Genomic DNA, 26,462 nt, shown 5'->3' with positions numbered 1-26,462 from the left:
TTTCGTTAATCAAAAGTAATTTAATTATATCATTCATACGAGCATTCATGAAGCAAAATCAAACCATACATATGGCTTTCCTCTATAAAATTCCATTATACACTTATTAATTTGTAACATTATTATGTAATGACACAACAATTCATACACACATCAGGCAAATCATTAATACATATACAACCTTTAAACCAAGGCTTTTGCTCATTGGGCCTGAAGGTTGATCAGCTCTTCAGTCCTCGAGGTCCTCTTCGTGACGTTAAACTGCAACGTGCGTTCCTTGTGAGTGCCGGGTGGTGAAGAGACTGTTCTCTCAGTCTCTTTATATTGTTTTTTTGCCAATAGGACATAGGATTGGGATGGGTCATTCTTTTTGACCAATCGCTCCCTGTTGCTATGCCTCAATCATTAACATACATCAATGGTTGACAGTTTAGGTTTTGATCATGTGACTGGAGATCCTTTTGATGTAGAAAAGACCATGTGCACGAACCATGGATTGTAAAAGGTCCCTTTACTATCTCTGTTTATGGCCTTTCAAGCGGAGATAGCCCCTTTTATTTCTATGCACAGACATTCTTAATGGTCCTGACATCTCCAATTTTGATTGCTTCAGTGGCTTCAAATCCATTCCTTATACCATTTGACCATATACTGGGTGCAATACTATTTGATGTTTTACAAATTCCAGTTCTTTGAACAGATTACAAGATAGGAACGAAAAGCCTATGCTTTTTTCACATCGATCATTGCTTTCCTGATCCAAAGCCTTTGATGGATGTCCTTGCTGCCTTTTCTTACATTACCCCCTGCTGTGTTGAAAAGCTTGTGTTTCCAAAAGCCTGTGTTTTGAAAGCCTGACAAGGCTTTAAGCTCAATATGATCCACCTAGTGTATTTATTTAATAATCTAGATATCTATCCACAGTACAATGTCTTCAATCCCGAAACTCTGACTTCTCCAATGCCATTAGCGTCAGTGAGGGAAAAAACAGGATTTGCAAGAACAGTTTACCAAGTTACTGTGTTGGCAGCTTTTCAAATATCTTTGTTTAAAAGGGGTACAGTTAACCCTTTTCTTCAAATATCTTTTGTTAAAGGGGTTTTGAACCCCATTCAATAGACTTGAAATTATTACTGGAGCTTGATTATGTCCTCTAATTGAGGACAAACACATTGGAAAGGTTTGTTGTTTATGTTCCAGTATTTTCAGATGATTAGAAACTGTAATCTGATCAATCATCTATGGATATATAGGTCCACTGATCGCACTCCATCATCCTTTAGTTTTGCTCTAATAATCACATCAGCACTGGGATTCTACCAAAAAACTCTAAGCCAAACGGAAAGTTATACCGGACGTCATGTGCTAGAGGTCTGTGAACCAGAATGTTGAGTAGGGCTGTGTAAATTCATGGATTATAAATCTGTTTAGGAATGGAATATTTCTCTGCTGGCTGTAAGGTGCCTATGTTTGGGTAACCTCAGTCAAGTTCCAAATGAGCATAAACACACAGCACAAAACTCTCACTGATTCAGTACTGTCAGTCTCACTGAGGGGGTCACAGGGTGGCAGTAGGGACATGAAACGATGGACGATAGTAGCAGACTTCAGGAGGACATAGACAGACTAGAGAAATAGGAAGGTATATGGCAGAAAATTTAACATAGAAGTGATACATTTTGGTAGGAACAATGAGGAGAGCCAATATAAACTAAATGGTATCATTTTAATGGGAGTGGGACTAAATTAGATAGCTCTTTCAAACAGCCAGCACAGGCACAATGGGGCTGGGCTGTAAGGTTCTATGAAATGATCCTAAACAGTTTAATGCAGCAAATGATCATAAGCTTTAGTACAAAATGATACATTCACACAGCACTTAACCACTAACTTTAAAAAAATCTAATCTTTTATCCTGATTGTGATGAAGCCAACCACATTATCTTTCCTTTTTTCAATTTTTCTCCCCTCCTTTATTGAAGACCCTGACTCTTGCTGAGTTCAGTTCATAATCTTTCCAGTTTCTCACCCAAATGGTCATTCTTTATATTCGTAGTCTGACAGGTAAAAGAATAAATGAATGCCAGAGATGTGAAGGCATCACAGCCGAGCCTGATCCTGTCCTCACCTTACCTTACATCCACATACACACATTTTCCATCAGGGGTCACTGGACAGCAATCAGGGACTGGAACCCCTGTCGGCTTTCTCCTTAGCTCCAGGACTCTAAAGCCAATTACAGTGCTCCGACTACTGCCCTGGCTGAGATCAGCTAACTGAAATTGGGATCTTCTGGTTTGTATGGCTCAGTACCACAATCAGACAGTGCCTTTACCCACCTGGCCATTGGGGAGCTCACCTTCAAAACTTTAAACATCAAACAGTCTCAAAGTGATACACAAGTTGGATCACTTTGCCAGGGTGGAGATGTGGGTGCACACCGTGTATCTGCTGCTATGATCAGTACCACACCTGCTGATCTCTACCACGTCACTTTAGGGAGGCCACTCTAGTGCCTCTCCCACTGACTGGTTTCATGGCAGCCTTGGTGAGGGGCCCAGGAGGGAATACCTCACCCACCTTCGTCAGGGAACAAGTTGCATAAAGAATAAAGAAAAGAGCAAGTCTCGTTCTTAATCGCCCACAAATCTTCTGTTACAACTCCAGCCAGCACACCCGGATTACGAAAGCTGGAGGTGAATGTTTTCAGAACTTCAAACATGCCATATCCACATTGGTGTGTGTATGAGGACTGCATTCCTAAAATCCTCCAGTAAAAAAAATAAACTGATGTGGATTTGTACATCTTACTAAGTGTACTGAGCAGATGCTATTGCTACAGTAGTAACTTAAGCTGTGAAACTACAAACTTCTGCTTGTGACCACTGTCCTGCCACCAGCCCATTTACTGATGTCCCAGTCATAGGAAAGCCTTGGAAAGAAGAGAAATGCTGATGCTCCATTGAAAGGAATCAAAAAACTAAAGGACTTCAGGAGCTTCTGCTGCAGGCCATTGTATGGTAGTCACTACTTTGCTACTCAAGAAAACTTTCAGGTTCTGTGGAAGTCATCAACAAATAGACGCGCTTCGACAGCTCTGGTCCAATCCTTCGTGTTGTTGAAATTGCTCCTTCTCCACGGCGAACAGGGATGTCAGCAAGCAGCTTCTCCTTCTCTCGCTCGGAACTGCATGTCTGGTATGCCTAACCAGAGAGAAAACGAGCAACTGAGCTTCTACCTAATTTAACCATTTAAGCCCTGGCGAATCTGCGCTGCACTCCTTCAAAGACCGATATATCCTTCCTGAGGTGCAGTGCCCAGAACTGAATTCAGTACTCCAGATGGGGTCTGACCAAGGCGCTGCACAACTGAAGCATAACTTCCTCCACTTTGTGTTCCAGTCCCCTTGAGATCAAGGCCAACTTTTTGTACCTGCCCAGTAGCTTTTAATGATTTCTGTACCTGCACAGTTCCTAGTCTCTCGCCATTTAGAAAGTATTCCGATTTGTCTTTCTTGGAACCAGTGAATGACTTCACACTTTCCCATATTGAACTCCATCTGCCATATGTTTGCCCACTCATTTAATCTGTCTGTGTCCCTTTGTAACTTCCCACTTCCATATACACAACGTACTGTGCTTCCCAATATAGTGTCATCTGCAAATTTGGATATACAACTATTCCTTCATCCAAGCCATTAATATATATGGCAAAAAGCTGAGGCTCCAGTGTCACATCCCACCAGAGTATGCACCCTTTATCCCTGCTCTCTGTCTCCTACCTTCCAACTAATTACCATTAACTTTACCAACAGTATTTTCATTGATACGGTAATCGTAGTAATTTGTACCTGAGTAAGTGACAATGGTGATTGATATGCAGACACTATAGCACTTGCCATCTCAGAACTGACTCTGTTTAATTGCTGGATCTGTTTCTTCCAAATGCTCAGGAGACCTTTCCCCGAACGATCCACCTTCACCCCTCTGGACCCATCATTCGCCAAATAGACGGAGAATCCGTTGTTGTCCCGTGCTCTCCTGTCAAGATGGAGCAAATATTTCAGCAACACCCTGTTTTGGGGCAAATTTTACCAATTTGTCTATAAATGTAATCATGTGTAAATCAACTAAGAGAAATGGAGTCACTTCCTCTGCACGACAGACTGTTCTGTTTCAAGAGAAACTGTGAATGCTGGAAATCTGAAATAAAGAAAATGTTCAAAATACACAGGTCATCAGCATCTGTAAAGAGAAAATGGTTAGATGCTGACAGATCTGCTGTGTATTCCCAGTAGTTTTGTTTCTGATCTGCAAGTTCTTGTTATGTCAATGCTGTCACAATACACATTATAGTAGAACCAGCAGGTAATAAAGCCCTTATAAAAACAGCCATGCTTTGAAACCCTGACCAACAGCCAATGGGAATTATCCTCTACCGAGCAGAACAGTCAGCTACATACCATGTATTAAAATCACTCAATCCAGCCATTCCCTAAAATGGTCACTGAATTACATTCACATAGGAGAGTCGAGTGTGGAGTTAGTGGTGATATTAGGGACCATCTAAACCCACTCACAGACACAGCATTACACTGAATCCTTTATATATGTTTTGAAGGAGGCATGAGGGACCCACTGGCAAGATGCTCAGTATTGCAGCCACCTGTGAATTTCCCCGTGGGTAATTGCAATAGATGAGTGCCACTGCACAATAAATCCTTCACTGTTGCTTTGAGAGGACTTCATTAAATCATTTGTGATACTCAACAAATAAAAATTCACTTCAGTGGGATGAGAACTGATCTGGCTCAGGTAAATTGGAATCAAAGATTGGCAGGCAAAACTGTAATCGAACAATGGGCAGCCTTTAAAGAGGAGATGGTTCAGGTACAGTCTAGATACATTCCCACGAGGGGGAAAGGTAGGGCAACCAAAGCCAGAGCTCCCTGGATGACAAAAAGAGATAGGAGTAAGATGAAGCAGAAAAAGGGGGCATTTGACAGATGTCAGGTTGATAACACTGACAGGGATGGCAGATGGCAGGGGGATGGGAACCTGAGTGTCGATTCAGAAGGGAGAGAAGCAGAGCTGGAAATGGAAGCGAGTAATTAGTAAGAAAATTAGTAAGTGAGTTTGGAAGGCAGAGGAAACAAAGGAACAAAGGTTAGAAACTAGACAACAAAACGAGTTTGACAGTGCTTAATGGTATATATCACAATGCAAAGAGCATAGTGAATAAGGCAGATGAGCTAAGGGCACAGATAGATGCGTGGAAGTACAATATCTTAGCTATTACTGAAACATGGCTTAAACAGGGGCAAGAATGGTTACAGGATTTTCAGACGAGATAGAGAGGGGGATGGCAATATTGGTTGAAGAAACAATTACGGCTGTGAGGAGGGATGACATGTTAGAAGGATCAAATGAGGCCATATGGGTTGAGCTAAAGAGCAAAAAAGAGACAGTCACACTACTGGGAGTGTACTATAGACCCCCAAACAGTCAGAGGGAGATAGAAGAGCAAATATGTAGGTAAATTTCTGAGACGTGCAAAAACAATAGGCCAGTATTAGTAGGGGATTTCAACTACCCTAATATTAACTGGGATACAGTCAGTGTAAAAGGTGTAGAGGCCGTAGAATTCTTAAATTGCATTCAGGATAACTTTTCTAGCCAGTATGTAGTAAGCCCAACAAGAGGGGGGTAGTTCTGGATGTAGTTTTAGGGAATGAAGCTGAGCAGGTGGAAGGAATATCAGTGGGAGAGCATTTTAGTGGTAGTGATCATAATTCAGTTAGATTTAGCATAGTTATGAAAAAGGACAAAGATAGAATAGGAGTAAAAGTTCAAAATTGGGGAAAGGCCAATTTTACTAAGCTGAAGTGATTTAGCAAAAGTGGACTGGAAACAGCTACTTGAAGGCAAATCAGTGTCACAGCAGTGGGAGGCATTCATAGAAAGTTACGCCAAAGGCCACAGAAGCAGGCCATTCGGCCCATCATGCCAGTGCCAGCCGAAAAAGAGCTATCCAGCTTAATCCCACTTTCCAGCACTTGGTCCATAGCCCTGTAGGTAATAGAAAACATAGAAAATAGGAGCAAGAGTAGGCCATTCGGCCTTCAGGCCTGCTCCGCCATTCAAAATGATCTTGCCTGATCGTCTAACTCAGTACCCTTTTCCCGCTTTTTCCCCCATATCCCTTTAGCATTAAGAAATATATCTATCTCCTTCTTGAATACATCTAATGACTTGGCCTCCACTGCTTTCTGTGGTAGAGAATTCCACAGGTTCACCACCCTCTGAGTGAAGAAATTTCTCCTCATCTCGGTTCTAAATGGCATACCCAGTATCCTGAGACTGTGACCCCTGGTTCTGGACTCCCCAGCCATCGGGAACATCCTCCCTGCATCTAGTCCTGTTAGAATTTTATATGTTTCGATGAGATCATCTCTCATTCTTCTAAACTCTAGTGAATATAGGCCTAGTCGACCCAATCTCTCCTCATACGTCAGTCCTGCCATCCCAGGAATCAGTCTGGTAAACCTTCGTTGCATTCCCTCCATGGCAAGGACATCCTTCCTCAGATAAGGCCTCACCAAGGCCCTGTATAACTGCAGTAAGACATCCCTGCTCCTGTACTCAAATCCTCTTGCAATGAAGGCCAACATACCATTCGCTTTCCTGCTTGCTGCACCTGAATGCTCGCTTTCAGCGACTGGTGTACAAGGACACCCATGTCTCGTTGCACCTCCCCTTTTCCCAATTTATCACCATTCAGATAATAATCGGCCTTTGTTTGTACAACCAAAGTGGATAACCTCACATTTATCCACGTTATACTGCATCTGCCATGTTCTTGCCCACTCACCCAACTTGTCTAAATCACATTGGAGTCTCTTTGCATCCTCCTCACAGCTCACATTCCACCCTAGCTTTGTCGTCTGCAAACTTGGAAATGTTACATTTAGTTCCCTCATCCAAATCATTGATATATATTGTGAATAGCTGGGGCCCAAGCACCGATCCCTGCGGTACCCCACTAGTCACTGCCTGCCACCTGGAAAAAGACCCATTCATTCCTACTCTCTGTTTTCTGTCTGTCAACCAATTCTCAATCCATGCCAGTATATTCCCCCCAATCCCATGTGCTTTAATTTTGCACACTAACCTCTTGTGTGAGACCTTATCAAAAGCCTTCTGAAAATCCAAATACACCACATCCACTGGTTCTCCCCTATCTATTCTACCAGTTAGCTCCTCAAAAAACTCCAGTAGATTTGTTAAGCATGATTTCCCTTTCATAAACCCATGCTGACTTTGTCCAATCCTGTTAATGCCCTCCAAGTGTTCTGTTATCACATCTTTTATAATATTTTATAGCATTTTCCCCACTACTGATGTTAGGCTAACTGGTCTGTAATTCCTTGTTTTTTCTCTCTCTCCTTTTTAAAATAGTGGGGTTACATTTGCCACCCTCCAATCTGTAGGAACTGTTCCAGAGCCTATAGAATTTTGGATGATCACCAATGCATCCACTATTTCCAGGGCCACTTCCTTTAGTACTCTGGGATGTAGATTATCAGGCCCTGGGGATTTGTCAGCCTTTAGCCCCATCAATTTCCCTAGCACTATTTTTTTTTTACTAATACTGGTTTCCTTCAGTTCCTCCCTCTCTCTAGACCCTTGGTTCCCTAACATTTCTGGCAGGTTATTTGTGTCCTCCTTTGTGAAGACAGAACCAAAGTATGTGTTTAATTCTTCTGCCATTTCTTTGTTCCCCATTATAATTTCCCCCATTTCTGACTGTAAGGGACCTACATTTGTCTTCACTAATCTTTTTCTCTTGACATATTTATAGAAGCTTTTACAGTCAGTTTTGGCACTTCAAGTGCAAATCCAAGTACTTTTTAAATGAGTTGAGGGTTTCTGCCTCTACCACCCTTTCAGGCAGTGAGTTCCAGACCCCCACCACCCTCTGGGTGAGAAGATTTCTCCTCAGCTCCCCTCTAATCCTTCTACCTATTACTTTAAATCTATGCACCCTGGTCACTGACCCCTCTGCTAAGGGAAAACAGGTCCTCCCTATGATGTAGTCCCGTGATAATTTTCTCTGCTTCAATTAAATCTCCCCTCAGCCTCCTTTGTTCCAAAGAAAACAACCCCAGCCTATCCAATCTTTTCTCATAGCTAAAATTCTCCAGCCTTAGCAACATCCTCATAAATCTCCTCTGTACCCTCCCTAGTGCAATCACATCTTTCCTGTAATGTGGTGACCAGAACTGTACGCAGTATTCAACCTGTGGCCTAACCAATGTTTTATACAGTTCTAGCATTACCTCCCTGCTCTTATATTCTATGCCTCGGCTAATAAAGGAAAGTATCCCGTATGCCTTTTTAACCACCTAATCTACCTGTCTTGCTGTCTTCAGCGATCTGTGGACATGCTCTCCAAGGTCCTTTTGTTGCTCTACACCTCTCAGTATCCTCCCATTTATTGTGTACTCCCTTGCCTTGTTTGCCCTCCTCAAATACATTACCTCACACTTCTCTGGATTGAATTCCATTTGCCACTTTTCAGCCCACCTGACCAGCCATTGATATCTTCCTGCAGTCTACAGCTTTCTTCCTCACTATCAATCACACAGCCAATTTGTATCATCTGCAAACTTCTTGATCAAGCCTCCCACATTCAAGTCCAGATCATTAATATATACCCCAAAATGCAAGGGACCTAGTACTGAGCCTTGTGGAAGCCCACTGGAAACAGCCGTCCAGTCGCAAAAACATCCGTCAACCATTACCCTTTGCTTCCTGCCACTGAGCCAATTTTGGATCCCATGGGCTTTTACTTTTTTGACCAGTCTACCATGTGGGACCTTGTCAAAAGCATTGCTAAAATCAATGTAGACTACATAAAATGCACTACCCTCATCGACCCTCCTCGTTACGTCCTCAAAAAATTCAATCAAGTTAGTCAGACACAACCTTCCCCTAACAAATCCATGCTGGCTGTCCTTGATTAACCAGTGCCTTTCTAAATAGCGATTTATGCTGTCCCTCAGACTTGATTCCAAAAATTTGCCCACCTCCGAGGTTAGACTGACTGGCCGATAATTACTCAGTTTATCTCTTTCTCCCTTTTTAAACAACGGTAGGACGTTAGCAGTCCCTCAATCCCTCAGCACCACGCCTGTAGCCAGGGAGGATCGGAAAATGATGGTCAGAGCCTCTGCTATTTCCTCCCTTGCTTCTCCCTTCCATTCAAGAGGAAGAATCAAGGGGTTCAGAGTAAACATGTTCCCACAAAGAAGAAGGGTGGGACTGCCAAATCTAGAGCCCCCTGGATGAAAGGTGCATACAGGGTAAGATAAGGCAAAAAAGGGAAGCTTATGTCAAACACAGAGCTCAATACTGCAGAAAGCCTAGAGGAGTATAGAAAGTGCAGGGCTGAAATTAAAGAGGAAATTAGGAAAGCAAAGAGAGGGCATGAAAAAATACTGGCAAGTAAAATTAAGGAAAACCCAAAAATGTTTTATAAATACATAAAGAGCAAGAAGATAACTAAGGAAAGAGTAGGGCCTATTAGAATCCAAAAAGGTAACCTATGTGTGGAGGTGGAAGATGTGGGTGTGGTTCTTAATGAATACTTTACATCTGTCTTCACAAAAGAGGGGGACAATGCAGAAATTGTAGTTAAGTTGGAGGAGTGTGAAATATTGGATGGGATAAACATAGTGAGAGAGGAAGTATTAAGCAGTTTAGCATGTTTGAAAGTAGATGGGCCCAGATGAAATGTATCCCAGGCTGTTAAAAGAAGCAAGGAAGGAAACAGCGGAGGCTCTGACCATCATTTTCTGATCCTCTCTGGGTACAGGCGTGGTGCCAGAGGATTGGAGGATTGGTAACGATGTACCATTGTTTCAAAAGGGAGAAAAGGATAGACCTAGTAATTACAGGCCAGTCAGTCTAACCTCAGTGGTGGGCAAATTATTGGAATCAATTCTAAGGGACAGTATAAACAGTCACTTAGAAAGGCATGGATTAATCAAGGACAGTCAACATGGATTTGTTAAGGGAAGGCCGTGTCTGACTAATTCGATTGAATTTTTTGAGGACGTAACAAGGAGGGTCGATGAGGGTAGTGCGTTTGATGTAGTCTACATGGATTTTAGCAAAGCTTTTGACAAGGTCTCACATGGCAGACTCGTCAAAAAAGTAAAAAACCATGGAATCCAAGGGAAAGTGGCAAATTGGATCTAAATTTGGCTCAGTGGCAGGAAGCAAAGGGTAATGGTCGATGGGAGTTTTTGTGACTGGAAGGCTGTTTCCAGTGGGGTTCCGCAGGGCTCGGTACTAGGCCCCTTGCTATTTGTGGTATATAATAATGATTTAGGCTTAAATGTAGGGGGCATGATCAAGAAGTTTGCAGATGATACAAAAATTGGCCATGTGGTTGATAGTGAGGAGGAAAGCTGTAGACTGTAGGAAGATATCAATGGACTGATCAGGTGGGCAGAAAAGTGGCAAATGGAATTCAATCTAGAGAAATGTGAAGTAATGCACTTGGGGAGATCAAACAAGGCAAGGGAATATACAATAAATGGGAGGATACTGAGAGGTGTAGAGGAAGCGAGGGTCCTTGGAGTGCGTATCCACAGATCCCTGAAGGTAGCAGGACAGGCCGATAAGGTGGCTAAGAAGGCATATGGGATACTTTCCTTTATTAGCCGAGGCATAGAATATAAGAGAAGGGAGGTTATGCTAGAACTGTATAAAACACTGGTTAGGTCACATCTCGAGTACTGCATACAGTTCTGGTCATCACATTATAGGAAAGATGTGACTGCACTAGAGGGTACAGAGAAGATTTACGAGGATGTTGCCAGGACTGGAGAATTTTAGCTATGAGGAAAGATTGGATAGGCCGGGGTTGTTTTCATTGGAACAGAGGAAGCTGAGGGGTTATTTAATTGAGGTGTATAAAATTATGAGGGGCCTAGATAAAATGGATAGGAAGGCCCTATTTCTCTTAGCAGAGAAGTCAATAACCAGGGGGCAAGATTTTAAGTAATTGGTAGAAGGATTAGAGGGGAGCGGAGGAGAAATGTTTTCCACCCAGAAGGTGGTGGGGGGTCTGGAACTCACCACCTGAAAGGGTGGTAGAGGCAGAAACTCTCATCATATTTAAAAGGTACTTGGATATGCAATTGACGTGCCATAACCTACAGGGCTATGGACCAAGTGCTGGAAAGTGGGATTAAGCTGGGTAGCTCTATTTCGACCGTTAGCTCTATTCTGTGCCGTTAATTTTCTAAGTTTCTTCCACATTTCTAACCCAAGTAAGAACCAGGCTGAATATAGAAAGTACAGAGAAGTGAAAAAGGAAATAAGAGGGGCAAAGAAAGAATATGAGAATAAACTGACAGGTAACATAAAAGGGAATCCAAAAGTCTTCCAGACATATAAATCGTAAACGGGTAGTAAGAGGAGGGGTGGGGCCGATTAGGGACCAAAAAGGAGATCTACGCATGGAGGTAGACAGAACGGCTGAGGTACTAAATGAGTACTTTGCACCTGTCTTTACCAAGGAAGAAGATGCTGCCAAAGTCACAGTAAAAGTGGAGGTAATTGAGATACTGGATGGGGTGAAAATTGTTCAAGTGGAGGTACTAGAAAGGCTGGCTATGCTTAAAGTAGATAAGTCACCCGGTCCAGATGGGATGCGTACTGGGTTGTTGAGAGAAATAAGGGTGGAAATTGCAGAGGTGCTGGCCATAATCTTCCAATCCTCTTTAGATACAGGAGTGATGCCAAAGGACTGGAGAATTACAAATGTTACACCCTTGATCAAAAAAGGGTGTATGGAAAACCCAGCAACTACAGGCCAGTCAGTTTAACCTGTGGTGAGGAAGCTTTTAGAAACGATAATCCGGGACAAAGTTAACAGTCACTTGGACAAGTATGGATTAATTAAGGAAAGCCAGCACGGATTTGTTAAAGGCAAATCGTGTTTAACGAACTTGGTTGAGTATTTTGATGAGGTAACAGAGAGGGTCGATGAGAGCAACGCAGTTGATGTTGTGTCGATGGACTTTCAAAAGGTGTTTGATAAAGTGCCACATAGCAGGCTTGTCTGCAAAACTGAAGCCCATGGAATAAAAGGGGCAGTGGCAGCATGGATATGAAATTGGCTAAGTGACAGGAAACAGTAGTGGTGAACGGTTGTTTTTCGGACTGGAGGAAGGTATACAGTGGTGTTCCCCAGGGGTCGGTACTAGGACCATTGCTTTTGTTTAAAATATATATTAATGACTTGGACTTGGGTGTAAAGGGAACAACTTCAAAATTTGCAGATGACAAAACTGGAAGTGTATTAAACAGCGAGGAGGATAGTAATAGACTTCAAGAGAACATAGACAGGCTGATGAAATGGGCAGACACATGGCAGATGAAATTTAATGCAAAGAAGTGCAAATTGATACATTTTGGCGAACGAGGAGAAGCAATATAAACTAAATGGTACAATTCTAAAGGGGCTGCAGGAACAGAGGGTATATGTGCACAAATCTTTGCAGATGGCAGGACATGTTGAGAAAGCGGTTAAAAAGTATGCGGGATCCTCGGCTTTATAAATAGACGCATGGAGTACAAAAGCAAGGAAGTTATGTTGAACCTTTATTGGAGTATTGTGACGAATTCTGGGCACTGCATTTTAGGAAGGATGTGAAGGCCTTAGAGAGGGTGCAGAAAAGATTTACTAGAATGTTTCCAGGGATGAGGGACTTCAATTACATGGACAGACTGGAGAAGCTGAGGTTGTTCTCCTTAGAGCAGAGAAAGTTAAGAGGAGATTTGACACAACTGTTTAAACTCATGACAGGTTTAGATAAAGTAAATAAAGAGTAACTGTTCCCATTGATGGAAGGGTCGAGAACCAGTGGACACAGATTTAAGGTGATTGGCAAAAGAACCAAAGGCGACATGAGGAAAACTTTTTTTACGCAGCGAGTAGTTATGATCTGGAATGTGCTGCCTGAAGTGGTGGTGGATGCATATTCAATCGTGGCTTTCAAAAAGAAATTGGATAAACATTTGAAGAGAAAAAAATGTGCAGGGCTACAGGGAAACGGCAGGTGAATGGGACTAACTCTTACTAAGAGCCGGCACAGGCTCGATGGGCCGAATGGCCTCCTTCTGTGCTGTAACGATTCTACGATTGTAAAAAAGTAATTAGATAGTCTATATTACAAGCAATTAACATCCTAATAGCTCCTGCTCTGCATTGTTCTTTCTCTCTTCAAGGCTTTGACTAATACTGGGGCACAGTTCCAAGGGTGCAGAAAGCCCTCCGCTATCACATTCTTCACAAGTGGCAGCAAACTATTTCACCATAGATGCATCGCAGCCAAGCCCTGTCCGTCACCCAATATCCTCATTCTGCTCCAACAATGTGTCGCAGAGAGGGCCCACTACCTCACCAGTGTGCACTTTTCCACTTCCCACAACAGCCAACCTGCAGCTACTCGGAGTGAGACTAAGAACATAATAAATAGGAGCAGGCTAGGCCATCCGGCCCCTCGAGCCTGCTCCCCCATTCAACAAGATCATGGCTGATCGTCTACCTCAACGCCATTTTCCTGCACTATCCCCATATCCCTTAATGCCATTAATATCTAGAAATTTATCGATCTCTGTTTTGAACATACTCAATGACTGAGCCTCCACATCCCTCTGGAGTAGAGAATTCCAAAGATTTACCACCCTCTGAGTGAAGAAATATCTTACCTCAGTCCTAAATAGCCTACCCCTTATTCTGAGACTCTGACCCCTGGTTCTAGACACCCCAGCCAGGGGAAACATCCTCCCTGCATCTACCCTGACCAGCCCTGTAAGAATTTTGTATGTTTCAATGAGATCACCTCTCATTCTTCTAAACTCTAGAGAATATAGGCCTAGTCGACTCAATCTCTCCTCATATGACAATCCCGCCATCCCAGGAATCAGTCTGGTGAACCTTCGTTGCACTCCCTCTATGGCAAGTATATCCTTTCTTAGATAAGACGACCAAAACTGCACACAATACTCCAGGTGCAGTCTCACCAAGGCCCTGTATAATTGCAGTAAGACATCTTTACTCCTGTACTCAAATCCTCTTGTAATAAAGGCCAACATACCATTTGCCTTCCTAATTGCTTGCTGCACCTGCATGTTAGCTTTCAGTGACTCATGTCAAAAGGGAACTGGGTGTCCTTATACATCAACATTTCCCAATCTCTCACCATTTAAAAAATACTCTGCATTTCTGTTTTTCCTATCAAAGTGGATAACTTCACATTTTTCCACATTATATTCCATCTGCCATGTTCTTGCCCACTCACTTAGCCTGTCTATATCCCCTTGAAGACTCTTTGCATCTTCCTCACAACTCACATTCCCACCTAGTTTTGTGTCATCAGCAAACTTGGAAATATTACATTTGGTCCCCTCATCCAAATCATTGATATATATTGTGAATAGCTGGGGCCCAAGCACCGATCCCTGCGCTACCCCACTAGTCAGTCTGCCAACCTGAAAAAGACAAGTTTATTCCTACTTTCTTTTCTGTCTGTTAACCAATTCTCAATCCATGCCAGTATATTACCCCCAATTCCATGTGCTCTAACTTTGTTCACCAACCTCCTATGTGGGACCTTATTGAAAGCCTTCTGAAAATCCAAATACACCACATCCACTGGTTCCCCCTTATCTATTCTACTCGTTACATCCTCAAAGAACTCCAATAGGTTTGTCAAACATGATTTTTCTTTCATAAATCTATGTTGACTCTGCCAAATCCTATTATTATTTTCTAAGTGTCCTGTTATCACATCCTTTAAAATAGATTCTATCATTTTCCCTACTACTGATGTCAGGCTAACAGGTCTGTAGTTCCCTGTTTTCTCTCTCCCTCCTTTCTTAAATAGTGGGGTTACATTTGCTACCCGCCAATCTGCAGGAACCATTCCAGAATCTATAGACTTTTGGAAGATGACAACCAATGCATCCACTATCTCTTATAGCCACCTCTTTCAAAACCCTGGGATGCAGATCATCAGGTCCTTGGGATTTATCGACTTTCAGTCCCATTAATTTCTCCAGTACTTTTTTTTTACTAATACTAATTTCTCTCAGTTCCTCATTCTCGCCAGACCCTTGGTTCTCTAGTATTTCTGGGAGGTTTTTTATGTCTTCTTCCATGAAGACAGACACAAAGTATTTGTTTAATTTCTCTGCCATTTCCTTATTCCCCATTATAAATTCTCCCATTTCTGTCTGTAAGGGACCCAACATTTGCCTTTGCCAGTCTTTTCCTTTTTACATACCTCTAGAAGCTTTTACAGTCCGTTTTTATGTTTCTCAATAGTTTACTCTCAGTCTATTTCCCTTTATCAATTTCTTGGTCCTCTTTTGCTGAATTCTAAAATGCTCCCAATCCTCATACTTACTGCTTTTTCTGGCAACTTTAAATGCCTCTTCCTTTGATTTAATACAATCTTTAATTTCTCTTGTTTGCCACGGTTGGACCACTTTTCCTGTTGGGTTTTTGTGCCTTAAAAGGAATATATATTTGTTGCAAATTATCTATTAATTCTGCCAGTTTAGTTCCTAAGTGAGGGCAGTTTTTGTGTTGTGCGCCCATGGCCACTGGGATTGGATTGAGGCTGCCCAACTCATTACATGTAAAATGTGAACATTTTAGTTGCTGGTTGCAGTTCTGGTCAAGCTCAGCACCTACTTGAACGGGGCCTCAGCCACAGCTTTGGTGAACATGCTGATATAATCCGCAAACTCCTTCCATGTCTCCAGGAATTGGACCTGAACCCCGACGGACAGCTGCAAGTGCACTATAGCCTGAGGAAAGAAGGAAAAGAAAACAAGTAAGACTCTGCACAGCAATGATTTTAAATCAGGCTGAATGACATACAACCGCATTGTAGACTCATGGCTTACGTCAGAACATGTGAAGTCAGGGGGCAGGTAGCAGAATGGATGGCAAGTTGGCTACAAAACAGAAAACAGAGTTGGGGTTAACGGTAGCTACTCAGACTGGCAAAAAGTGGGAAGTGGTGTTCCACATGGAATGGTGCTAGGACCACTGTTGTTCACAATTTACATTAATAATTTGGATTTGGGAGAACAATTTCAAAGTTTGCAGACACCACCAAATTTTTTGGGGGGTGGGTGCGAAAGAGAGTAGTTAATACAAAGGCGGAATGCATCAAAATGCAAGAGGACATTAATAAACTTGCAGAATGGGTGTGTAATTGGCAAATGAATTTCAATATAGATAAGTGTGAGGTGGTGTATTTTGGTAGGAAGAATAAGGAGGCTACATACTGCTTGGATAATAAGAGTCTAAATGGGATAGAGGAGCAAAGGGATCTAGAGATACAGATTCACAAATCACAAAGTAGCAGTGCAGGTTATCATGGCCATAAAAAAGGCAAATCAAGCACTAGAGTTCATTTCTAGATGGATAGATTTGAAAAGCAAAGACATTATTTTAAACTTGTATAGAGCCTTGGTTAGACCACACTTGGAGTATTGTGCTCAGTTTCTGGTCTCCATATTATAGAAAGGATGTAGAGGCATTGGAGAGGGTGCAAAAAAGATTCAAAAGGATGATACCAGAATTGAGAGGCTGTCCTTATTAGGAAAGGCTGAATAGGCTGGGGCTCTTATTTCTAGAAAAGAGAAGGCTGAGGGGTGACCTGATAAATAATGATAGGGTAGACTTGGAGAAAATGTTTCCACTTGTGGGGGAGTCCAAAACTGGAGGTCATAAAAATAAAAATTGTCGCTAATAAATCCAATTGGGAATTCAGGAGAAACATCTTTACCCAAAGAATAGCAAGAATATGGAACTCGCTACCACAAAGAGTAGTTGAGGCAAATAGCACAGATGCATTTAAGGAGAAGCTAGATAAACACAGGAGGGAGAAAGGAATAGAAGGGTACCCTAAGAGGGTTAGATGAAGCAGGGAGGGAGGAGGCTCGTGTGGAGCATAAATGCCAGCACAGACCAGTTGGGCCAAATGACTGGTTTCTGTGCTGTAGTTTCGATGTAACAATGGAATTGCTTTCAAACACTTTAGTTTCTCCTCTCCTGAAGGACATCTACTTCCAGGTGAAACATTCCACGGGCCTCGGATACCTTGTCTGGACTGAGCATTGGCGGGCTATTTGGCTGTAGCAAAGTTAACGACTGAGCCCAATCCTGTCCTGACACCATCTGGCCCTTACATGTGTACCATCCAAAGCAGCCATTGGATAGCCATCAGGCCTGGCTGTTTTTTCCCTCCACTGCCACCCTGGCTAATATCAACACAGATTGGGTCGAATGTGGTATCTTCTGCTCTTTACAGATCTGCACTACACCAGGGGGTGCCTTTAACCCTACGTGCATAGAATAATTGCTGGACTTGTAATCCATGAGAGAAAACATATACATTGTTAAAGCTTCAAAAGGACATTCCACACTTATAGGGTTATAATATTTTAAGTGGCAACCCTGCCAAAGTAGCAGCTGTACTGACAACAGTGAAGGGAAAGGTGGCCGGAACAGGCAGAATGGTGGTGGTTCTGGCTGCTCGTAAAATCCCCCAGTCACTTTTTCCACTTTGTCCTATGTGATGCAACATTCCTTGGCTAACAAGTTACTCAAAGTCTTTGAAAATATCACTAACCTGCTTCTAAAATATGCACTAGAAAACAATATACAGAACGACCAGGTACGGTAGTATAGTATTTGTTACTGGACTAGTAACCCAGAGACTGAGATCAAATCCCATTATGGCAGTTTGAGAATCTGAATTCAGTTTTAAAAAAGCTGGTATCAGTAAACGTGACCATGAAGCTGTTGGATTGTCATAAAAATCTAATGTCCTTTAGGGAAAGAAACCTGCTGTCCTGACTTATGGTCTACATGTGACTTCAGTCCAGCCTATCTGGACTTCCAGAAACCCTTTGATAAGGTACCTCACACTAGGTTAACTTCACAAGATAGAATCTTGTAGTCTCAGTAGAAATTTGAAATAATGGATTGGGAATTGGATCCAATCCCACAGCCAAAAAGTTGTAGGTAACGGATGTGTTTCAGCCTAGAGACATGTTACTAGTGGTGTCCTCCAGGGATCAGTCCTAGGTCCACTACTGTTCACAATCTTTATTAATGACCTGGACAGTGGTGTTGGGAATATGGTCTGTAAGTTTGCAGATAGCAGCAAAATATGTGCAAGGGTTAAGACAATAGAAGAGTGCAATCACATCCAAAAAGATTTTGATGTGCTAGGGGAGTGGGCCACACGTTGGCAAATTGCATTTAATTTAGATAAATGTAGTGTCATGCGTGTTAGTAGGGCCAACACATTATGTACGTATCATTTGCAGAGAACAATACTGAAAGAGGTTGAGAGAAAAAGATCTTGGTGTTACTGTGCACAGATCAATAAAGGTTCATGACCAATGTAGAGAAATTGTAGCTAAAGCTAACAAGGTATTGGGTTGTATTAATAGAACCACTCAGTATAAATCAAAGGACACCATTTTGACACTATATTGGTCACTGGTAAGGCCGCATCTAGAGTACTGTGCTCAGTTTTGATTCCCCCTATATGGTGGGTGATATAGTGGCCTTGGAAAAGGTCCAGAAATGGGCCATAAGAATGATTCCCAGCTTAAAGAACCTCAGCTACTCAGATAAGCGCAAGGACCTTGGTCTATTTACTTTAGAGCAGCGTAGACCTAGAGGTGACCTGATAGAGGTCTATAAAATAATTAAAGGGCTGGATAGATTGGGGCGGACCAGGTGACATGAGTTTAAACTATTTAAGAGTGTGAGTAGGAATAGACTGGATGTTGGGCGGTTCTTCTATTGCCAGACAATTGTGAGCCTCTGGAATACATTGCTGGCTGGTGTGGTGGGTGCTGACTCTCTGCCTGCCTTCAAGAGAGCTGGGTCAGTTCCTGACCAGGACAGCAATTGCATCATATACAAGGTGAGTATTTACAGATAACACTTGGACACTCAGATCTTCTGCACTAGTTTTGATCACTTGAGGGGGTCGAAGAGGAATTTTACAGAGCTTTTTTTCCCCTTATTGGCCCTATTTTTTTTTTTGCCTCTTCCAGGAGATTACATGGCTGTGGGGGTGGGTGTGAAGTGGTGGGGGGGGGGGGGTGGAAGAAGAGTGTTTAGCCATGATGGTCTGGCCATGGTGCGGGGAAGGCTTGATGGACCAGCTGGTGTTTTCCTGCCTGTCAATTTCATATGTTTGTATGTCCCTCACCAATGTGGTTGACAGAGCTGTCCTCTGAAGTGACCTAGCAAGCCATTCAGTTGTATGAAACCAGAGATGGCCAATAAATGTTGGCCTTACCAGCAATGCCCACATGCCTAGAATGAATAATTTTTAAAAAGCCAAGGTTGATTTGCCCACTAATTTTTGTTCCCCCTCTCCTCCATACTGGAGATCTTTCTCGTACTCAGTGTCTCCTCATGACAGACTCTGGGCTGTGATCAGGAACTGAACAGTGAAGAGTTTTGACCAGAAATTCATGCCCTGCTTCTCTGTGCTTGCTGCTATTTTTAAACTTAAAAAAAAACACAAAAAGAATTATAGATACTTCTCTGGTCTGCAGTGAGCTAGCCAATCTCAGCAAGCAGCAATTGGGATACGACAAGTGGTCTCGGCATCCCGCATTGTAGACTCATTAGAGACAGTGAAAGAATCAGCCTGTTCCTAATTACCATCACTACTGGAATGTGAATGTGAGGACGACAATAACAACTTGCATTTATATAGCGCCTTTAACGTAGTAAAACGTCCCAAGGGTAGGATTGGGCTGAGCTGAGATGCATTCCATGGTCAAATAGCCTACCAATACACCCAGTCAATGCTCACAAATGAAGATCAGTCACTTGGCTGAGGTACTGAAGGGGCACAAATAAATACAAATAAAAACTGAAAGATCCTAGAAAAACAGAAGATGCTGGAAATACTCAGCAGGTCGGGTAGCGTCTGTGAAGAGAACAGACAGGTTAAAGTTCAGGATAAAGGCCCACAACTAACACTAACTCCCCTGTTCTCTCCACAGGTGCTGCCTGGCCTGATCGTATCCCAGCATTTTCTGTTTTAGTTTCAGATTTCCAGCATCCACAGTCTTTTTCTTCCTCATGATACAGTTCAGTATATCCTCTGCTGAGCTACTATATGGATATTTTCTGTGAAAACAAAGCAGCACTGTGGCCCTGAAGTCAGTGAAGACTCACTAATTCTACATCCACTCGGGATATCGGAGGCACATGGTGCACACAGCCTTTCCTCTTTCTCCGTTTGTTTTGTTTTTCATTGGGTGCTATCTGCTGGTGCTCCTCCTGTGACTTGTGCTTCTTCTGTGGCCTGCAGAGGGAACATAAAGAAAACATAAAATGACATTTATTTTTCTCTCCCCATCTCTCCTGAAGATGCTGATTTTAGCTGGCAGCCCTCCTGTACCTCATCCAATTCTTAGCGTGCATCCCTAGACAGCAATTATCAGCAAACTATTTGATCAAAGACAGCTTCACAGCTGAATCCGATGGTATTCTCACTGAATGCCCAGATTCGTGCACTTTCAGGCGGAGGTCACTGGATAGTAATCAGGAGCAGGTTTACCACCTCCAAGCTCTGGGATGCTGAGGCCAACAGTCATGTCCCAGCTGTAAGAATTAACCCAATAACAAATATAATTTAGTATAATTATAATCAATAGTAGAAGTAGAATGAAATGTATTATGAATCTATGTATCTATAAATGTAAACTGTACTGTGTATTAATATAGTATGAACCACGTAATATGTGTTTAATAAGAAAGTGCTGGTGGACAGAGAAGGATGCATGATGGTTATTATAGTCAAGTTTGCAAGTGGGAATTAGCAGACCTTGAGAAAGCACAGGGCTAAGGGAGAATGTGCTATGAGGGCATAATGTCCAAAGACATGTAGATAAATGGGACTAAAGGTTAAATAAATCAAGGAGTCACCCAGGCTCAGGTCTGGCTATCTCTAGTGAATAGAAGTTTGTTTATACAAACAGGGTCCTGTGAAGGCTGGCAATGTAAACTCTAAGATAAGGTACCGTTAAGTCTGCAACAAGGCACAGATGGAACCAGGAGTTATGCTTGGGATGTAACTTCTGAAGGCTGAGAGACATGACTAATGGTAAGGCTGAGAGATGTGGATGTGATAGTGAACTGCCACATAGACTGAAAAAGGGTATAAGAAGAGACCTCAAAAGCTGAGGAAGGCGCACAAGATTCTAGCAAGAAGAGAACCCTTCAGTCAATAGAACACAGCAAGAGAGAGAGAGAGAGAGAGACCACGCCACAGTCACTTGGAGGGATACTTCCAAGGTTTCAAGGAACAGACTGTAACTATTTCTCTTTGTTAAGTATCACCTTTTTGTACTAATTGTGATGTGCTTAATAAATCTGTTTTGCCTTTAACCATAATACCAGTACCGTGGAACCAGTCCTTAGAGTGCATTAAATTATAATCCTGAAAGTCGGGGTTTAAATCCTACACAGTTGCCACCCTAGCTGAAACCAACTCCAGGACCTTCTGGTGAGGATGATATTACAAAATGGTTCGACCAACTAAACCCCTAATACTGTATATTTAGAGAGGGAAGTACGGGTCGTGCTCTGGAATTGCCCACCTACCCTCTCCTTTTCTACTGCAATTGTTATTGGATTACAACACAATATATAATTAGACTCAGTGTACAAGGCAGTGAATGTGTTAGTGCCGGGGGATGTGAACACCCCTGGGGACTGACTCAAGCTACTGGCAGTGCCACGAGTGCATACTGTTCTGTCAGCGTTTGATGGATTTTGGTTGTACCACAGTTGCCATGTTTGAGTGCGGGGGAGTGTGCATCGAATTTTTGGCATGTGGAGGCTGCTTTCGACATGCCAGCTGCTGACATTGGATTAATCACAAGGGGCAGGTCTCAAAGAATGTCTCCTGGCTCAGCCTCAGGGACGACATCATCTTTTTCTTATCTGGATGACTTTCCACAGTACCTCAATCCACACTGGCCACGATGACTATAGATATACTCCCCATAAATACAGCCATTTTCATGAATTTCAAGAGATGGCACTGAGTGGCAGCAGACAGCAGCTGCTTTAGGACAATGAGGAAAAACAGAATCCAAGAAAGCATTTCAAAAAAGATTCAATGCAGTTCTCACCTGAAATACTTTTCCAATTCCACAATGACCAAAGAAGGAACTCTCCCAGCACTTTTCTGGAGAATACCAAGAGCAAAACTCTGTAATGTCGCCCGGCCCTCAGGAGCAGCACCTCGCACTTCCTAGGTGGGGAGAAAAGAAACAAGGTAGGTGTCAACCTGAAGGGAAGCTTGAGAGTTTAATGAGTTGTCACAATCAGTCCTAGTCAAGTTCTGTTTTATTATACAGGATTTTTAATGGTGTTTTATGGCACGTATTTCCAAATTCTGCCTGTTTTTCCATGAAAGCGGGAACTAGTAGCCTTGCCTATAACGTACGATGGGGCTGTTATTCCTTACATTCAGGGCCAATGGCTTATGGTGATTGAACAAGTCAAATTCTGTTTTTACTACATTGGACTCTGGGATTTGTATTGGTATTTTGGGGATTGCATTCAGCAGCAATTCTGTCGATTTTTCCATGAGGGGTAACAGACAGGCTTGATGAGGGCAATGCGGTTGATTTTCTGTATATGGACTTTCAAAAGGCGTTTGATAAAGTGCCACATAATAGGCTTGTCAGCAAAGTTGAAGCCCATAGAATAAAAGGGGAGTGGCAGCATGGATACGAAATTGGCTAAGTGACAGGAAACAGAGAGCAGCGGTGAACGGTTGTTTTTCGGACTTGAGGGAGGTGTACAGTGGTGTTCCCCAGGGGTCGGTACTAGGGCCACTACTTTTCTTGATATATATTAATGACTTGGACTTGGTGTACAGGGCACAATTTCAAAATTTGCAGATGACACAAAACTTGGAAGTGTAGTGAACAGTGAGGAGGATAGTGATAGGCTTCAAGACAGGCTGGTGGAATGGGCAAATACGTGGCAGATGAAATTTAATGCCGAGAAGTGCAAAATGTTACATTTTGGCAGGAAGAACGAGAAGCACTATAAACTAAATGATACAATTCTAAAGGGGGTGCAGGAACGGACGGATCTGGGGGTATATGTGAACAAACTGTTGAAGGTGGCAGGGCAGGTTAGGTTGAGAAAGCAGTTAAAAAAGCATACAGAATCCTGGGCTTTATAAATAGAGGAAGAGTACAAAAGCAAGGAAGTTATGATGAACCTTTATAACAGGAGTACTGTGTCCAATTAGGAAGGATGTGAACGCGTTAGAGAAGGTGCAGAAAAGATTTAGTAGAATGGTTCCAGGACGAGGGACTTCAGTTATGTGGATAGACTGGAGAAGCTGGGGTTGTTCTCCTTACAGCAGAGAAGGTTGAGAGGAGATTTGATAGAGGTGTTCAAAATCATGAAGGTTTTAGGCAGTAGATAGAGAGAAATTGTTTACATTGGCGGAAGGGTCGAGGCCAGAGGACACAGATTTAGGGTGATTGGCAAAAGAACCAAAGACAAAGAAGTGAGGAAAAACTTTTTTTACGTAGCAAGTGTTTACGATCTGGAATGCACTGCCAGGGGAGGTGGTGGAGGCAGATTCAATTGTGGCTTTCAAAAAGGGAACTGGATAAGTACTTGAAAGAAAAAAATTTGCAGGGTTACGGGGAAAGGGTAGGGGAGTGGGACTAATTGGATTGCTCTTGCAAAGAGCCGGCATGGACTTGATGGCCGAATAGCTTCCTTCTGTGCTGTAACCATTCTATGATTCTTTGAGAGTTTTGCATGTGATCTTGGTTACGTCAAAGAAGTGAGTGAGGACAGGTTAAGATATTTCTCCCTCCCCCTCTCCACTCTGAGGATTGAAATCTGATGCGACGTCACTCCCACCATTTCTGCACGTGCCCAAGAGTCCAACTGTGAACTGGCCTGGCAGGAGCTCGTTTTCTCCCCTCTCCTGAAAGCACTGGCTCTGGCTCGGGTATGGTTCCACCAGCACTGGCCAGCCGATGATAACTTACCCAAGTGGCCATTCTTCAGGCTTGAACCTAGACAGTGAGTATCGACAGGCTGTCCAACCAAGCAGGAACATCACAGCCTAACGCAATCCTGTCTTTACCAAGAGAGAGAATCAGGGCTGATTTTTTTTTTTCCTCCTTCCTCACCTTGGGTCCACCTGCTGCTCTGGCTGAGATCAGCTGTCTCAACACAGAGCAGGAATCAAGCCTGAGATCTTGTGTCTCCACTGGATCATCAGGGAAACTTTGTTAAAAGAATACTTACTGACACCCACAATGCTACTAGGGAAGCTTCTGCCAGCCCTGTTGTCCAGGAATTACATGTGGACCTGGCAAGATATGACCAAATGTAACAGGGAATTTATATATTAAATGAGAAAAACAATTGATTTTAGGAGCTACTGTTTAAGGCAGAAGTTGCTAAGAAACTGATTCTATACATTAAAAAATAAATGTGAATGCTGGAAATCCACCAGCAATTCAACTATTTGAGTGCCTGGTTTTGGCCATTCTAGGTGTCAGAGCTGAAACACGACGAGAAAATATATAAATTGTAAATATGTAATTTTACCCGTTTGTAGGTGTGAACCATCGACACAAACGCATCCAGTGGAATATGGATCACAACATGAGGCTCATCCACCCAGTCTGTCTCTTCATTCTATTAAGATAGTTGCCAGGACACCATTTTAATATCAAATTATAAACACGAGTTACAACACAGGGGTCTGGCTGGTGACGGCGGCACAGGACTATTAAACTGGGGCTTTTATTTGTAATAATTGAGAAACCAAGGTGAAGGGCCCAAGCCAAAGGGCAGGGCATTAGCAAGGTTCAAATGAGTAGAAGAGAAGGCAAGGTAAAGCATTGGATGATTAGGTGATTTAAAAAAAAATTTGTTCATGGGATGTGGCCAGCATTTATTGCCCATCCCTAATTGCCCTTGAGAAGGTGGTGGTGAGCCGCCTTCTTGAACCGCTGCAGTCCGTGTGGTGAAGGTTCTCCCACAGTGCTGTTAGGAAGGGAGTTCCAGGATTTTGACCCAGCGACGATGAAGGAATGGCGATATATTTCCAAGTCAGCATGGTGTGTGACTTGGAGGGGAACGTGCAGGTGGTGTTGTTCCCATGTGCCTGCTGTCCTTGTCCTTCTAGGTGGTAGAGATCGTGGGTTTGGGAGGTGCTGTCGAAGAAGCTTTGGCGAGTTGCTGCAGTGCATCATGTGGATGGTACACACTGAAGCCACTGTGCGCCAGTGGTGAAGGGAGTGAATGTTTAGGGTGGTGGATGGGGTGCCAATCAAGCAGGCTGCTTTGTCCTGGATGGTGTCGAGCTTCTTGAGTGTTGATGGAGCTGCACTCATCCAGGCAAGTGGAGAGTATTCCATCACACTCCTGACTTGTGCCTTGTGGATGGTGGAAAGGCTTTGGGGAGTCAGGAGGTAAGTCACTCGCCGCAGAATACCCAGCCTCTGACCTGCTCTCGTAGCCATAGTATTTATATGGCTGGTCCAGTTAAGTTTCTGGTCAATGGTGACCCCCAGGATGTTGATGGTGGGGGATTTGGCGATGGTAATGCTGTTGAATGTCAAGGGGAGGTGGTTAGACTCTTGTTGGAGATGGTCATTGTCTGGCACGAATGTTACTTGCCACTTATCAGCCCAAGCCTGGATATTGTCCAGGTCGTGCTGCATGCGGGCTCAGACTGCTTCATTATCTGAGGGGTTGCAAATGGAACTGAACACTGTGCAATCATCAGCAAACATCCCCATTTCTAACCTTATGATGGAGGGAAGGTCATTGATGAAGCAGCTGAAGATGGTTGGGCCTAGGACACTGCCCTGAGGAACTCCTGCACCAATGTCCTGGGGCTGAGATGATTGGCCTCCAACAACCTCTACCATCTTCCTTTGTGCTAGGTATGACTCCAGCCGCTGGAGAGTTTGCCCCCGATTCCCACTGGCTTCAATGTTACTGGAGCTCCTTGGTGCCACACTCGGGTCAAATGCTGCCTTGATGTCAAGGGCAGTCACTCTCACCTCACCTCTGGAATTCAGCTCTTTTGTCCATGTTTGGACCAAGGCTGTAATGAGGTCTGGAGCAGAGTGGTCCTGGCAGAACCCAAACTGAGCATCGGTGAGCAGGTGCCGCTTGATAGCACTGTCAACGACACCTTCCATCACTTTGCTGATGATTGAGAGTAGACTGATGGGGCGGATTGGATTTGTCCTGCTTTTTGTGGACAGGACATATCTGGGCAATTTTCCACATTGTCGGGTAGATGCCAGTGTTGT

At 43.1% G+C, this 26,462-nt stretch overlaps 1 protein-coding gene across 3 annotated transcripts in view; it reads right to left on the bottom strand.

The window, feature by feature from the left end:
* Positions 1 to 26,462, bottom strand: part of eme1 (essential meiotic structure-specific endonuclease 1) — a 47,901-nt gene continuing 21,439 nt past the window's right edge. For all 3 annotated transcript variants that reach the window (XM_068004420.1, XM_068004417.1, XM_068004419.1), the window contains exons 4-9: positions 24,742 to 24,831; positions 22,278 to 22,399; positions 20,314 to 20,443; positions 15,778 to 15,893; positions 3,851 to 4,040; positions 1 to 3,203 (exon numbers count right to left, since the gene is read on the bottom strand). In XM_068004420.1, the coding sequence (XP_067860521.1) occupies positions 3,036 to 3,203; positions 3,851 to 4,040; positions 15,778 to 15,893; positions 20,314 to 20,443; positions 22,278 to 22,399; positions 24,742 to 24,831 (816 nt within the window). In that variant the 3' untranslated portion in view covers positions 1 to 3,035. The remainder of the gene's footprint in view (positions 3,204 to 3,850; positions 4,041 to 15,777; positions 15,894 to 20,313; positions 20,444 to 22,277; positions 22,400 to 24,741; positions 24,832 to 26,462) is intronic.

The sequence above is a fragment of the Heptranchias perlo genome, chromosome 23 (assembly GCF_035084215.1).
Source record: "Heptranchias perlo isolate sHepPer1 chromosome 23, sHepPer1.hap1, whole genome shotgun sequence".
Lineage (NCBI taxonomy): Eukaryota > Metazoa > Chordata > Chondrichthyes > Hexanchiformes > Hexanchidae > Heptranchias > Heptranchias perlo.
The sequence above is the reverse complement of the archived record's forward strand: the minus strand, read 5'-3'. Positions and strand labels throughout refer to the sequence as shown.